Source organism: Lonchura striata, chromosome 20, assembly GCF_050655825.1.
Source record: "Lonchura striata isolate lonStrDom1 chromosome 20, ASM5065582v1, whole genome shotgun sequence".
In the NCBI taxonomy this organism is placed as follows: Eukaryota; Metazoa; Chordata; class Aves; order Passeriformes; family Estrildidae; genus Lonchura; species Lonchura striata.
The window spans coordinates 9,080,422-9,094,567 of NC_140722.1; the positions used below are offsets into that span (position 1 = coordinate 9,080,422).

At 53.3% G+C, this 14,146-nt stretch overlaps 1 protein-coding gene across 2 annotated transcripts; it reads right to left on the reverse strand.

Moving 5' to 3' along the window:
- Nucleotides 1–5,858: 5,858 nt before the first annotated feature.
- LOC110469030 (uncharacterized) lies at nt 5,859–6,936 on the reverse strand. 2 transcript variants are annotated; one of them, XM_021527423.3, is made up of 2 exons: nt 6,840–6,936; nt 5,859–6,462 (listed from the first exon to the last, which is right to left on the reverse strand). In XM_021527423.3, the coding sequence occupies exon 2, from the start codon at nt 6,436–6,438 to the stop codon at nt 6,046–6,048; it is 393 nt and encodes a 130-aa protein (XP_021383098.1). In that variant the 5' UTR covers nt 6,439–6,462; nt 6,840–6,936; the 3' UTR covers nt 5,859–6,045. The 2 variants fall into 2 exon arrangements, with proteins under 2 accessions (XP_021383098.1, XP_085414315.1); XM_085558189.1 differs by having other exon boundaries at nt 5,859–6,446; nt 6,840–6,863.
- Nucleotides 6,937–14,146: the final 7,210 nt, after the last annotated feature.

Below are 14,146 nucleotides of genomic sequence, written 5' to 3' on the forward strand. Positions count from 1 at the left end.
TATTTCTTAACCTCTCTGGGCTGTTTCCACAAAAGTAGAGAGGCTGGTGGGAAGTTGTGGCTCCGGGGAGGTGTGTGACACACCTGGAGTCACTGCAGACTCCTGACAAAGGAACTGAAGTGTGGGCAGCACATGAGGACCAGAGGCAGAAGAGTTATCTGTGGGGAAAGATGACATCCAGGATAAGTTTGCAGTTTTGGATCTTTGCTTAACAAGGGATGAGTTTGGAGAGAGACTGCTTTCCTGTTGGTTCTGTCTGTGGGTGGTGTGTGAACAGGAAATGAGTCTGTTACATGCCAGAGTTATGTTAGATGCTCCAAGGGAGACCGTTCTGAGATCTCAGTTACAGGGAATGATGGGAAAACATAATTCTAGAGGAATATTCATGTTTTTTGAAGCTGTTTCAAGTTTGCCCATGTTACTGCCTAATCTCTGAGTTTAGGATCATTGTGTATTAGTGAAGTTCTTCTTCAACTATGTAAGGAAGTGATTTAAACATTCCTTCTTTAAAGCCAAAACCATGTCATGACACATAAGTACATTAATGCCCACTTTTCCCCTCTTGGAGGGAAGGTGCAAGAGTACCTTGGGCTGTAACACGAGTTGCACTTCATAATGGCCAAGTAGAATCCTAGTAATGCAAAATTCTATTGGGAATAATGGTTTAAAATTTGACAGAGAAGCTCAGACAGGATTTCTGAGCTTGGGCAAGGGGAGTTGCAGCATCCCAGTGCTGCAGCCTGACCTGGCTTAGTGCAGAATGTTTCCCTCCAAAATCAAGCCTGACCACTGTCCATTCTGTTCAGCGTGTTGCCAGAATTAAAACTTGAGCTTGGATTTTATTTATTTATTTGTTTCTTTAAAGTTGTATCATTTGTACAAGTTGCCTGAGTCCTCCATTCCAGTTGTTCGGCCGCCTCCATCCAGCTCCTCCAACCTCTCCAGAACTGATTTCCTTAGCACTTGTAGCTCCATTGGGGTGAATCCCATCTGGAGAGTTTGGTGTTCAGGATAGTGATTAATCCCTGTGTTGCATGGAGAGCCATTCCTACCTTAGGTGAGGAGGGAAAGCTGCTGCTGAGAGTGCTCAGGTGCTGGCTGTCCCTCCTGGCTCATGGAGCTGCTGGAAAAGGAGGTGCTGGATCTGTCCTGCCCATCCTCCCTAGGGATGGGAACATCCTAAACGCACTGTACTGAAGGGGCATTGCACCCCTTAAATGCCAGTCTCATTTTGTTAGTGATATTTGTAGGAAATTCTTAAATATTTATCTGTATATAAATTTATGTGAGACCTTGGTGGCATCCCATAGGGTGTCGGTTTTTGCTGGTCCCATGCAGTGGTGTTTTAGAGCCATGTTCCCTTTTTAGTCTTCTTTTTAGATTTGTAGTATTTTTAAAACTGCTTTAGATATTAGCACTCCTAGTGTTCTTAAAGTGGGATCCTCTTGGAGGTTTGGAGGGGCAGAACTGAGGAGGAGGGCTTGGGCATGGCACAGAAACACCCAGTCCTGCAGCAGGGCTGTGGTTGGGGGAGTGCAGCTCTCCAAACCCTTCCTGTCAGCCTGTAAACACCACACTCAGGTGTAACCAGGGCAGGAGCCTGACAGAAAAGCTATTCCTGTCCCATCTGTGAGGCAGTTTAGTGGTGTGGGGGGGACACCTGTGCACTCTGAGGGACTGTTCTAGAGCATTTGTACCATGCAGGCTCCTTGAGAGAGGCTCCTGCTTCTCTCAACTACTTTGTGCCCTTCCTCTGGTGCCCTTTGATCTTTTTGCCAAGTTCTGGATAATATAGGAAATTTATGCTGCAGGTTTTTTGTACCCAGTGCACCTGTATCTTGGCATCATGTTTAACAGGTAACTCTGGCAGGGTGGTCAGGGCAGTTTGCAGCCCCCACGTCGTGTCAGTAAATCTGAAAGGTGTTTAAATGCATTAATCTTGGAGCACTGAACCGTGACCCGCCCCAGTAATAGTTTATAGTGTCAGGTCGATATAAACTTCACATGCTTCAGCATCTGGTGCTGCTTCTCAGTATTCTAGTGGAGATCATCTAGTTTGTAGTGTCTCATTGCACCAACAGCTGCTTAAAATCTCTCAAAAGAATTGTAGCCAGTAGCTCACCAGGTGGCAGGAAATTTGTCAGTGTTCAGCTCCCACAGGATCCATGGTCCCCTCCACGAGCTGCCTTTGGAGGCTTTCTGGGACTGTCTGGGACTCAGCAAGACTGCAATTCCTGTGTTCTTCCAAGAAGACACTTCCTTTACGAGGAGAAGCCACAGGAGGGAAGCTGGCTGTCTGATGTTTGCACAAGCCAAATGCCAGAAATCTGGAAGACGAACTTTCATTATGCCAATGTTATGTGCACAGTTCATTTTGGTGTTAAAAGGATAGATGCTGGGAATTTCTGGTGGTTATATATATATATGTATGTATATGTATAGAGGAAGCTCTTATATAAACTGGCTGTTCATTCCCGAGTGCTGTTGTCTTCTCTGCTCCCTCTCCCAACCCTGTGGGTGTTCTCTTGCAGTCTGTGAGCGTTTAATTGTCAAACCATTCCAAAAATTCAGCAATCTACTTGAATTCCATGAGCTGCCCCTTGTCCCAGCTCCTCTGGCTGGAGCAGAGCTCTGCCTGCTCCAGCTTTCCTTAGGACAAGAGAAGGGAGTGCTGGCAGAGGGCACAGAGGCAGCTCTGGAGTGTCTGAACTTGTGCAGCTGGCACGTGGGGTGTTTAGATGTGGTTAATGTGCTCATCACTGAAGCTGTGATAGAGCACATGGATTTGGGTTTTTTCCCTGGTTTTCACCACATTGGACTCCCTGGAGCGGGACTGGGTGAGCTCACAGAGCAAGGTCCACCCCGTGCTGAGGGCGTTGGCTGCAGCATCACGTGTGTGTATGTATGTATATATGCACATATGTATATATTTATACAACAGGTGTGCACCTTGGGTTTTTCTTTGGTGGTAAAAACAGGAGATTTGGCTCCAAGTAGTGCTCTGAACTCAGCCAGACAGGGGGAAGGTGTGAGTTTTGTGTGGCCACAAATGTGCTTCTTTGCTCTCAGCTGCAGGAAAACCCAAACCCGACCTGTGGGGTTGAGGGACTGGTGAGGACATGGTGAAGGAGCCTGTTGTATAAATAAATGGGTCCTAGGAGCAGGAGAAGCATCTCCTGCTCCCTACACCCTGCTCGGGGAGTTCCCACGTGGGCAGCATGGGGTTTGCACGGCCAGGCACTGTCCCTCCTCTTGCAGGTTGGTTCCATAAGGACTTGGAGTTCTGAAATTCCTGCACCTGAAGCTGGCAGAGATCCATGTGAAGGCACAAGGGTTGTGGCTGATGCACATTTGAGTCCCACCATGTCCCCCTCTAGCTATGCTGGATAGAGTCACCACTGCCCTCCTCCTCAGGCTGTTCCTGCCAGGGGCTGTTCCTGCCACACAGAACACCAGGGGTTCCTGCTTCACGGCAGAAATGGGGGAATATTGGGGAGATTTTTACTGCTGGCACCTCTGAAGTTCTGTTTGTGACCATCATGGTTGCTGAACTCCAAGTTTGCCAATTCCAAACATGCTGTTCCCGTGCTGGATGCTGAGCTGATCACTGTCATTCCTTCCTCCCTCTCATCCCACCGTTGCCTGCCTCGCTGGGGCGGGGTGTGGATGGGTCGGTTGGTGTCACCGCTGACATCCCAGGCGGTTTATGTTCATTTTGCATGTGAGCAAGGCCCTGAACTGTGTAATTCCTCATGGGGTTTTTTCCTGGCCCCTTTTTGAGCCAGAGGGAGCTGAAGATGCCAGGAGACATGTGCCTGCATTTGCACTGCACTTCAACTTGGGTGGGGGTGGGGGATAGAGAGAGCCCATCTTTAAAAAAGAAAAAAAATAGTAAAAAAACCCCAAACCAAACCCACCACAATCGAGTATAAATGCATCTGAGAAGCAATTATAATATAGACATATATCTATTTTGTTATGTTACTAAAGGACCATACTTTGAGTTGTCTGTAAGTAGACGTGGCTGTCTGAACTTCGTGGATTGTAACACTCGATACTACTGAGCTCCTGTACATACCCGCGGTGACGGCAGAAGGAATTATTTTCTGTTTTAGCATGGTAATTTGTGTCTTGTATGTCCAAATATAAACTAAAATAAAGATTGCTAAGTTATCGGAAACCACTGTTGTAAAATAAATGTTTTCAATGCAGAAATGCCCATCGGATTTTTCTTTCTTCATTTGCACGCTGGAACTCAGCACAAGAGGGAGGGACTGTGGGACAGGGTGAGGCTGGCTGGGAAGTGGGAGGTGGGAGAGGTCACCCGTCCCTGGGGTGAGCACTGGGTGCTGGGTCCCTGGGGCAGGAACTGCAGCCACTCCCCTGTACCCCTCCTGCACCCACTGAGGGGTCTGGGCTGGTTTTGAGCCTGAAAGTCCAAAGATCTTTATGTGATGCTGGAGCCTGGCAGGTGTTTGGGGTGTAAATGTGGGTTAGAGTTGTTGGTGGGGTGGGAATTGTATGCAGGGCTGAGGGAGGCAACAGGGGCTGTCTCTGCTGCAAAAATACCCTTTTCTGCAGAAAACTCAGCTTATTGACACTAGGTTTGCTCCTGGTGCTGGTAGAGAGAACAAAGATGAGTGGAAGATATGCTGTAGGAGCTGTGAGACTGATCCAAGCCAAGGTGGGGACTAAGGCAGCAGAAATCTGTCCTGCCCCCAAGCCTGTGGTGACTGTGGGGCTGTCCCTGCTGCAGTGCCACCAGCGGCTGTTCTGACCCTGGGATATTCATTTTGGAAAGGTGAGTTCTGCATTTGATGGAGGTGAGCATAAAATTGTGTTTTAACTTGGGGTTGTCAGGTTGGACAGGGCTTTAAACAAACTGATCTAAAGGGAGGTGTCCCTGCCTGTGGCCCGTGTTGCTCTGGCAACACCAAAAGCTTCTGGAGCCAAGCAGCCCCTCTGGAGAGGCAGGAGTGGGGTGCAGGGTCAGGCCAGGTTGGGTTCAAAGCTGAGACCAAGCTGCTCAACTCGGGCACGTGCTCCTCACCACTTCCCTGCACTCCTGTTTTGGCATGGTCTGATCTTTACCGTGATCTCTGTCCCAACCATGCAAGTCTCTGTCCCTTCACTGTCCCCTCTCTGATGTCCCCAGGGTGCAAGAGGTCCTGTCCAGCCCTGTGCCCACCCCAGTCAACCACCAAAGGCTGGAATGGCTGAGCTGGCCTGGGAAAAGGACATTGACCCTTTCTCTGGTTTGCAGAGTGCAGGGCCCTGGCACAATTTTCTTCCTCCCACCACAACTGTCGGTGCCTGGGAGCCTTCCCAAACCCAGTTCAGCCCCATCAAGCCTGGCAGTGGACTGTGCACAGCTTGGGGTGGGAATGGCCGCTCCAAGCTCAGGGCTGTGATGGCAGGAGGGGCATTGAGCTGAGGGGGGCTCCATTCCACAGAGAGGACACAGCCTGGGGAAGGGGGGGCCTCTGGGGGGGCTGCAGTGCTCTTGCTGCCAATGTTTTACACAGATGCTCATCTTCCTCCAAGAACCGCCAAGCTCAGGTGTTGCTAAACCTTGTCCCAGATCCCCAGCTGTGACACAGAAAGGTGCAGATTTGCTGCAAAGCTGGAAGCAGCAGCTTTTGGAGCCATTCACAGGGGTACTGTGGAGAAGCCCTGGTTGGGTCTCAGGGTGCAGCTTCCAGCCGGGGTGGCACTACCTGCATCATTCAGACCTCTTTATGCAGATGGGTTTTTTTTCACCCAAGGAAGCATCTGGGATTGCTCTGGTGTTTTGGGGGCGACCTGGTTCGGGTCCACAGGTTTATGACAGTGGGGAAGCATAAGAGCAGAGCAGCAGAGCAGGTACGACTGTGACTTTAATGCACAACAGTGACACGCGGGACGCAGTGACAGGAACACTGCCGGGCAAGGTGGGGACTCCCTGGGCACAGCTGCAGCCCACAGCATCCTCCCGTTCTCCGCTCTGCCGTGGTGTCTTGTTACGGGGTCGGTCTCCTTCAATCCCCCGCCTCCAACGACCCTCCCTCATTTCCCTATGCTCTGCAGCAAGAGCTTATTGCTGAGCGCCTTCTGGGCCAGTCTCTCCTCCCGGGACATCTCCAGGAACTCGCGCAGGAGGTGGAAGGTGAGATCCAACGAGTTGGGTTTTCCGTCTCGCCTCTTGCCGGTTTGCAGCGCCCGCCGGGCTCGGGGGGCCGGGCCGAGCTCTGCCCCGTGGAACAGGCACAGTCTTTGGGGCAGGGGATCGGTGGCGGGGACCGGAGGTCTCGGGGCTCCCATCCAGGGCTCCCAGGTGAGCTGTGGGGCCAGGGTCAGCCTGCGGGACGGACCCCGGGGCCACTGCAGCGGGGAGCAGGTCTCCGAGGGCAGGAAGAGCAGGACGAGGACGGAGGCAGCTGAAATCATCCTGACCCGCATCGCAGCCACTTCGGGGCCAGAAGCCTGTAAGAGCAGCCCCCCCCAACCCCGGACCCCCACATCCCCCCCGCTGCGGTCAGGGTTTACTCGAGGGGCTTCACCCCGTTGGGGACCCCCTCCCCAGGGATGAAACCCCCACCCCCCGTCCCTCGGACAGGACCCTTCTGGCGATGGGAGCCCCGCGGGCTGGGATCCCCCACCCGCGGACGCGACACCCGTTCTCCCGGGATGGGATCCCCCCGGGCATGAGACACCCTCGGCAGCCGGGACGGGACCCTCCAGCGAGGGGACAACCCCACCCTCCCCCGCCATAGGACCTTCCTCTCCCCGGGACCCCCCGGGCTCGGGACCCCCCCGTTTGTGGCGGGGCTGCCGGGGTGCCGGTGCCGGTGCGCTCTCACCGCTCTCGGCGCTCCGCTCGCTCCGCTCCCGCGCAGGACGCGCCGCTCCGCGCCCCGCGCTTTATAGGGGCGGGGAGCCACGTGATGGGAGCGGGGCCGGGATCTGTCCGCGGTGCTGAACGGGGGGACACCGGGGGGACACCGGGGGGACACCGGGGGGACACCGGGGGGACAGGCTGGGGACACCTGGGGGGACACCGGGGGGACACCTGGGGGACACCGGGGGGACACCGGGGGGGACACCGGGATGACACCTGGGGGGACACCTGGGGGACACCGGGGGGACACCGGGGGGACACCGGGGGGGACACCGGGGGGACACCGGGGGGACACCTGGGGGAGCATCGGAGGGGCAGAGGCTGGGCGGGGTCTCGGGTATGTGAGTGCGGGGATACGTGGGGTGAGGGAGCGGGAGTGATCTGGGGAGTGCGGGGCGTGCGGGGGTGTGTGTGCAAGCGGGCACAAAGGTGTTGAGGGGCGTTTCTCGGTGTTGGGGGTGGAGAGGTGAAGGGGAGCTGGGGGGTGGGAGGGGTGTGAGGTGAGTGTGAGCTCATGAGTGCGCACGACAGAGCCGCAGGGTGTGCCGGGGTGCCTGGGGGTGCAGCAGGACCCGCCAGCCAAGCCCCACACCGCCACATCGCTCGGGTGGTGCTCCTGGCACCTGGGCCCTGGCACCCCCATGGAGCCCCCCCATCCTCTCGGGGTCAGATGTGCCCGTGGCAGAGGGGCACACCGGGCACACGCGTGTGTGCGGGCTCGGCCCCGAGCTCTGCAGCGTTTCACGTCGCAGGGAAAGTTTTCCCGATGGCTCCTTCGGCAGATGTTTGGTGAAGGCAGCCCCGGCTGCTTCCCGGCTCCTCCCAGTGATCCCTCTGCTGCCATCACACAGATGAAACTTCACTGCAGAAGCAAAATGCGCTTCTGGAGCACAATTTGACACAGCACTAGGGCGTGTTCTTCTCCTGGCCTAAGCCTAGCACAGACACACCCCTGGGGGCGCATCCCGGGATCCACGGGCGAGGGACTCATTCGCCTTTCGCTGAACCCTGCTGGAGCCTGCATTGCCAGCCCCTCAGAGCTCAGCAATTACTTCCTTCACCCTGCAGAAGCACTGCTGTCTCTAAAATTAAAATTCTCTCTTGAGGAACAAACTTAAAAGAAGGGGAAAAAGCAAACCAGCCCACATTAGGTAGAACTTGGATGAATGGCAAGAACTCCTCCCATCCTCTTCCACGGCAAGAACCCCATGAAAAACAATGGCTCTGCAGAGTTCTGAGGGTCACTGGAAAGGGCTCAAGAGGTCTGTGGGGGTGGCAAGCCGGGAGTCCCTAACCCCCCACCCCCCCAGCTGCAGAATAACTTCCAGCTGCAGCAGAGCAAGCGCTGGGCAGGCAGGAAGGGGGAGCAGCTGCCTCCTGCTGGCTTTGTGAGCTTTTAAAGTCCCTTTCTTCGCTGAATCATTGAGATCCTATCTCCTTTCCAGTGCTTTCACCCGAGGCTGCTTTACTCCCTATCCCCCATGCCTGACCCCGTGCTGTCCCCTACCCTGATACCAGTGCTGAGCCTGGAGCGCTGCCTGCAGCTCCCAGGGCATCCCCACACCTGCTGGGGGCTCAGGGCAAATGAGACCCCAAAATCCCATGGGCAGATAAAAGCAGCTCCAGCAGTGACTGGATCCCTGCACGGGGAATGGAGCTGCCTCCCCTGTGCTGCCTGGCTGCTTATGGGGGCTCCCAGCATGGTTTTACATCTTCTGGAAATCGTGCTAGTACTTGGCGGGTCCAGGGCATTCAGCTCAGCAATTTTGGCTCCTCCCCTGCATGTGGGGCTGGGCTTTCTCTGAAAAACTCTTTCTACCCCATCTCCTGGGGCTGCTCTGCAGAAGCAGCACTTGGAGGGGCCAGGGGCTGCAGCAGCAAGAGATGCAGCAGGAGGGGCTGGTGCCCAGAGCATCACTCAGGGGGCTTTGGGGGCCACCTTGTCTCAGAAGAGTGAGCCCATGGCTCTGGGCAGAGATTTCTGCTTCTGCTCTGCTCCCATGGCCTGCACTGTGGCTGGTAACCTTTTAGAGAGTTTATCTTTAGGATTAGTCATTTAATTGTTGGAAAGACAGTGATTCTGACAAGCGTATCTTGGACTTGTGTTTTATTTAGGAAGCTCAACTTGAAAAATTAAAAATACCCTGTTTTTCCCCCTGCTCCCTTTATAAATTACTGACAAATCCAGCACTGATGCGCCCTGTGCACCACCCGGGGATTCATTATCGTCACTTTTAGGGCTGTCACTCCCTCCTCCTCTAGTCAGGAATATGAGGAGCGAAGTGTTAATGATGCTTTCAGGGATGCCAAACTCACCCCTGGGCTGCGCTCGCTGCACACAGAGGCACAGCTCCGGGTGGGAGTCGGAGAGGTTCCTAATTAGGTGCTTTTGATACTCGGAGCCTCCTGTCACATGAGCAGCAGCTGCTGCAGCGCCGGCCCTGGCAGCTCCAGCCCTGAGGTGTGGCCGAGCTTCCAGCAGCTTCTCCTGAGGAACAGGTGGGATTTGCCGGCCACTTTCCTCCCTTTGACCCCTGGAGCTGACACCCAGTTAGATCCTTGCCCATCCTCACAAACAGCCGTGCCAGGGTGCAGAAGAAGCTCTGGTGTCCCCCTGCTCCTGCTGTGCTTCTCCATGTGCTGGGTGGAGGTGGCAGCCGTGGGGCTGGTGCTGCCCGTCCCGCTCTGGAGAAGGCATCTCATGGGCTGACGAACCTGAGATTGACCCTGATGTTTCACCATTCTCAGGTTAGACAGTCCTCGAGGTGCCCCTCACTGGGGCAGCTGCCAAAACCCCTGCCGTGTGCCTTGTGCCTCACACCGTGGACTTGATCAGATCTCCCAACCTTTGAAGAATTTGGAGGAGACAAAAAAAGAAGCAGCGCCTTACCTCTGTTGTTATGGTGGAGTTGTGTGTGGGACCCACCCAAACCTCCTCATATTGCCTTGCACGCTCCCAGAGAACCAAGGAATCACAGAACCATTTGGGTTGGAAAAGCCCTCTAAGATCACCAAGCCCAACCATTCCCTCAGCATGGCCAAAAACATCACTAAACAATGTCCCCAAGTGCCACGTCCACACTTCTTTTAAATCCTTTCAGGGATGGCAACCCCAGTATTGCCCTGTGCATCCTGCTCCAATGCTGGATAACTCTTCTGGTGAAGAGGTTTTCCCTAATATCCAAAGCAAACCCTTCCCAGGTGCAATTTGAGGCTGTTTCCTCTCATCCTGTCCCTTGTTACTTGGGAGAAGAGACCACCCCACCCAGCTACACCTTCTTTTCAGGGAGCTGAAGGAAAAATGAATGTTGAAAGCTTATCAATCAAAATGAATGAACTCAGTACGAAATTGAAAGGAAGTGTTTTCCCACTGTTTTTCCACTGACAAAGCTCCATGTAAGAAGTGAGTGAGCCTGGAAAGCTGTGAAAGGAATCTGTGATCTGTTTTCAGTCCCTTTCTGGATTTTTTACTTTGGGTCCAAACACCCTCCCACTGCTTCGGTGGGGACTGAGCCAGATGCAGCTCTGAGTACTCCACACACAGCCAAGACTATTCAATAGAGGAGCTCTGGATTTCCTTCAGAGAAAAGGAAGAAAAATCTTTCTGACAGGAGAAAGAGAATTGTGGATCCACTGCCCAGCTTTAGCTTCTCCAATACCTCCACTGGAAATATGAGCAGCTTTGGGGGATTTTATCGTTTGTACTATGGGTTTGCAAAGATAAAAAAAAAAAAGGCAAAAGCCAATTAGAATTAGTTTTTCTTAAGCAAGGTGAAGTTTTAGTAAGCTTGGTGGAGACAGTAAAGTATGGCCGAATCCTCTCAATTGGCCCCAAGAAGAACAGTGGAAAATGCTTCTAAAAATAATCAGGAATCATTTGCAGAAGGAAGAAAAAGAGGGCGCAGGGTAGTGCCTGCCTTACCTGTGAACCCAGGACCGGGTCCCCTGCAGTGCTGCCAGCCCTGGCCCCTGTGGCCTGCTCTCCTCCCCCTGCCACCCCCATGCTGTCTTTTATAGCCTTTCTTGTCCCCCGGCTGAGCTGAGCGGGGCCACAGCGAGCTGCCACACTCTCTGCTGGCTTCCTGTTTGCTCATCGAGCGCTGCGGTAAAATTTCCATTACACGCTGGACAGGCAGGGTGGCAGAGAGAGGTGAGGCAAAAAATGGAACCCCAACACGTATCTGTGTTTTAGTGGTTCTCTCAACTCTTTTGAAAATGAGAAAGTGCTGTTAGGTGGAGATAGAGGTGAGAAAGGGTGTCCTGGCAGTGTGGGAACTGAAGGCCATCCTGCAGTCTCGGTCCAGCTGCTCTGGGCTCTCCCTCCCTGTCCCCAGGGGGATAGAGAAGTTCTGCTCCTCACTTCAGGAAGAAGATCTCCTTCCCACCCCCTACCCCAAAAAAGTGTTTCCCAAATGCTGCCTCACTGAATGGAGTCACAAGACAAAGCTCTGTCCTGCTCTGATCAGAGATTGTGGAGTTGTCTGCATCTCTCTTCATTCTATCTCAGCCAGCAATGCATAACCCAGAGAAGATCTGGAGGAGAGCAATTTATTTCAATCTTTTATTTATCCTCATTGTGTGCAGAAGAACAATTTTGCCTGCAAAATAGAGGAGGGCAAAGGGAAAGGAGGAATACTGCCTGCCATGATAATAGGGAGCCTGTCAAAGGATCCAGGCTCTCTGGAGCAGTGTCTCTTGTTCAGGAGGAGAAAGACTCCATGGCTGGAACGAGATGAGCTTTAAAGTCCCTTCCAGCTCCTTGTGGAATTCTATGATTCAACAAACCTAAACTGAAAATTCACTGCAATGAGCAGGGACAACTTCTACTGTCCCAGGTTGCTCCAAGCCACGCCCAACCTGGCCATGAACACTTCCAGCTATGGGGCAGCCACAGCTTCTCTGGGCAACCTGTGCCAGGGCCTTGCCACCATGACAAGGAAGAATTTCTTCCTAATGTCCAGTCTAACCCTGCCCTCTGTCAGTTTGGAGCCATTCTCACTTGTTCCTGTCATCTCACATCCTTGTTCAAAGGCACTGAGGTCAATTAAAGCCTTTTAAATATCTTTGTTTCTGAATGCCTCTGTGGTGGGTGAGCTTGGCCAAGGATCACTATAAGCAGCAGATGGTTTAGATGAGTTTGATTTAAAGTGCTGCTGAAAAAGTTTCCAGTGGCTCCAGGTAAACACCTTCATGTGTGGCCTGTTGGATATATTGGCTGATCGCTGTGTACAACACTGCTTGTTCAACAGCTTCAAAATGCCCCATTTTTCACCACCGTTTCGATATTGACTTCTGAAAACCGCCTCTGCTAACGGAGCAGAGCGTTTGATGCCAGCTCTGACAAATCTTCTTGTTTATAATACACAGAAATTCAGCATTTTTTCAACAATTGGCCAAGATTGTGCCCTGCAGAGCCATGGGCTGGACATGCCAGGTCTTGAAGGTCTGGAGAGCTGTGACACTGCTCATCCAGACCTAGGTCTGGGAGGTGGCCTTTAGGCACAGCCCACACCTGCAATGAATTGCCAAGTTTTCAGATGAGTACTGGGGCCAGCACACAGGTTTCAGCCCACAAGATCTGTATCTTTCTGTACAAACAGGAATCAAGCAGGTAACAAGCTTAAAAGGAAATTGAATTTATCTTCTGACCCATTGTTCCCCTGGCTCCCTTCCAGCCCCAAGAAGCCCACAAGAGGGGCTGCCCCCAGCACTGGAGCTCCGCATGCCATTACCTCAGGCGAGGAGAGATTTCATCTATTTCAGAGAAAACCGAGCCCATCTGCTGCAGAAAGAGAAAACACAACCCGAAAGTCCTCGTCTCAGGTGTTCCTGCCTTGCAATGACTGTGGTTGCTCTTTGATGGTCAAGCAGACATTGTTCTCTTTTTTTCTGTTGGCATTTTTTTTCTGCTGGCTTTTTTTTTTTTTTTAACCGCTCAGGATCTATTTTTAGTGATGAAGGGATGGTGCTCAAGAGGCTCTGCCATGGGTCACGTCAGCGTGGCTTTGGGTCACTCTGGATTCCAGGCAGGAAGGGAAGTACAGCCGATCCTGGTGGTCCTGCCATGGACAGTGGGACCCCGAAGGTGGTGGGGGGCTCCAGGTGCTGCTGAGAGCAGGAGTCTCACATAGGGGGTTTGAGATTCTATTGATGGCAGGAGGATGAAGGCACTGCCAGAAGTGGGGCTCCTGTCATGGGAGATGGAACCCCAGTAATAGCAGGGAGCTGCAGCTGAGCCCACAGGCACCTTGTGATAACGATAAATCAAATAATTTTTTCTTTTTTTTTTTTTTTTTTGTCTGATTCAATGAGACACCTGGTTTGCAATGAGAAAAAAAGGGATTTTTATTTTTCAGCCCTTTTCTCCAGTGTCTCCATGTTATGGAGGAAGCATTAGGGAGTGTCGCCACGTGCCACATTCCTGGCTGGGCTGTCCAGCAGCAGGTGGGAGCTGGAGCAGAGCCTGTCCTGGTCAGGGTCTGTGCAGTGTTGAGCTCAGCCGTGCTCAAAACCCACCACTTTTGTCCTTTTTTAGCTCAAAAACATGGCGTGACCCTGGCGGGATGGTTTGGACTGGTGAAGAGCCCTGCTGCATCCCCCACTCTGCTGTGATGAAGCCTCGTGGCCGGCACTGCTCAGAAAGCCTTAGAGAGATATTTTGGCAAGAAAAGAGTGGTTTTTGTTGCGTTCCACCACCCCAGCCCGTGGCCAGCATGGCCTCAGAGGCTGCGGCTGGGGGGGCAGTGAGGCACAGGCAGAGGGGAGGGAGGGAGGGAGCCGCCTGCCGCCCACGCAGTGTTTCCGACGTGGCATTTGCTACCAGCAGTTTGTCACACGCAAAACAAATTCTGTCTTGTAGCCCTGAGACTAAATTCGGCCTGATAGCGCCGGTAATGGCGGCGTGAGGGAGAGGAGCGTGGCGGGCGGACAGGGAGCGCGAGGGAGCCAAGATGGCGCCGTGGCGTGAGGGCGATGGCGGCAGCGGGGGCGGGCGGCGCCAGAGACGGCGTTCGAGGATGAATCAGCCGTGGTCGCCTCAAGCAGGTGCAGTGTGCGAGGAGAGAGGATGCCTCCATATAGGCCAGTGGTAGGAGCAGCCCACAGGGTGGGAAGGGAGGGGATGGCTCCATGTTTGCCATGGCAGGAGCAGTTGCCTGGTGGGAGCTGCTGGCATGGGCACAGGGCTGGTTAGGTGAAGCAAAATAATCACAGAAGCATTGAATATGCTGAGTTGATCCATAGAATATGCTGAAGGGACACATCAGGATC

What these genes read in the sequence shown, in the direction of transcription:
- LOC110469030 (XM_021527423.3), bottom strand. Translation starts at nt 6,438, where the DNA reads ATGCGGGTCAGGATGATTTCAGCTGCCTCCGTCCTCGTCCTGCTCTTC.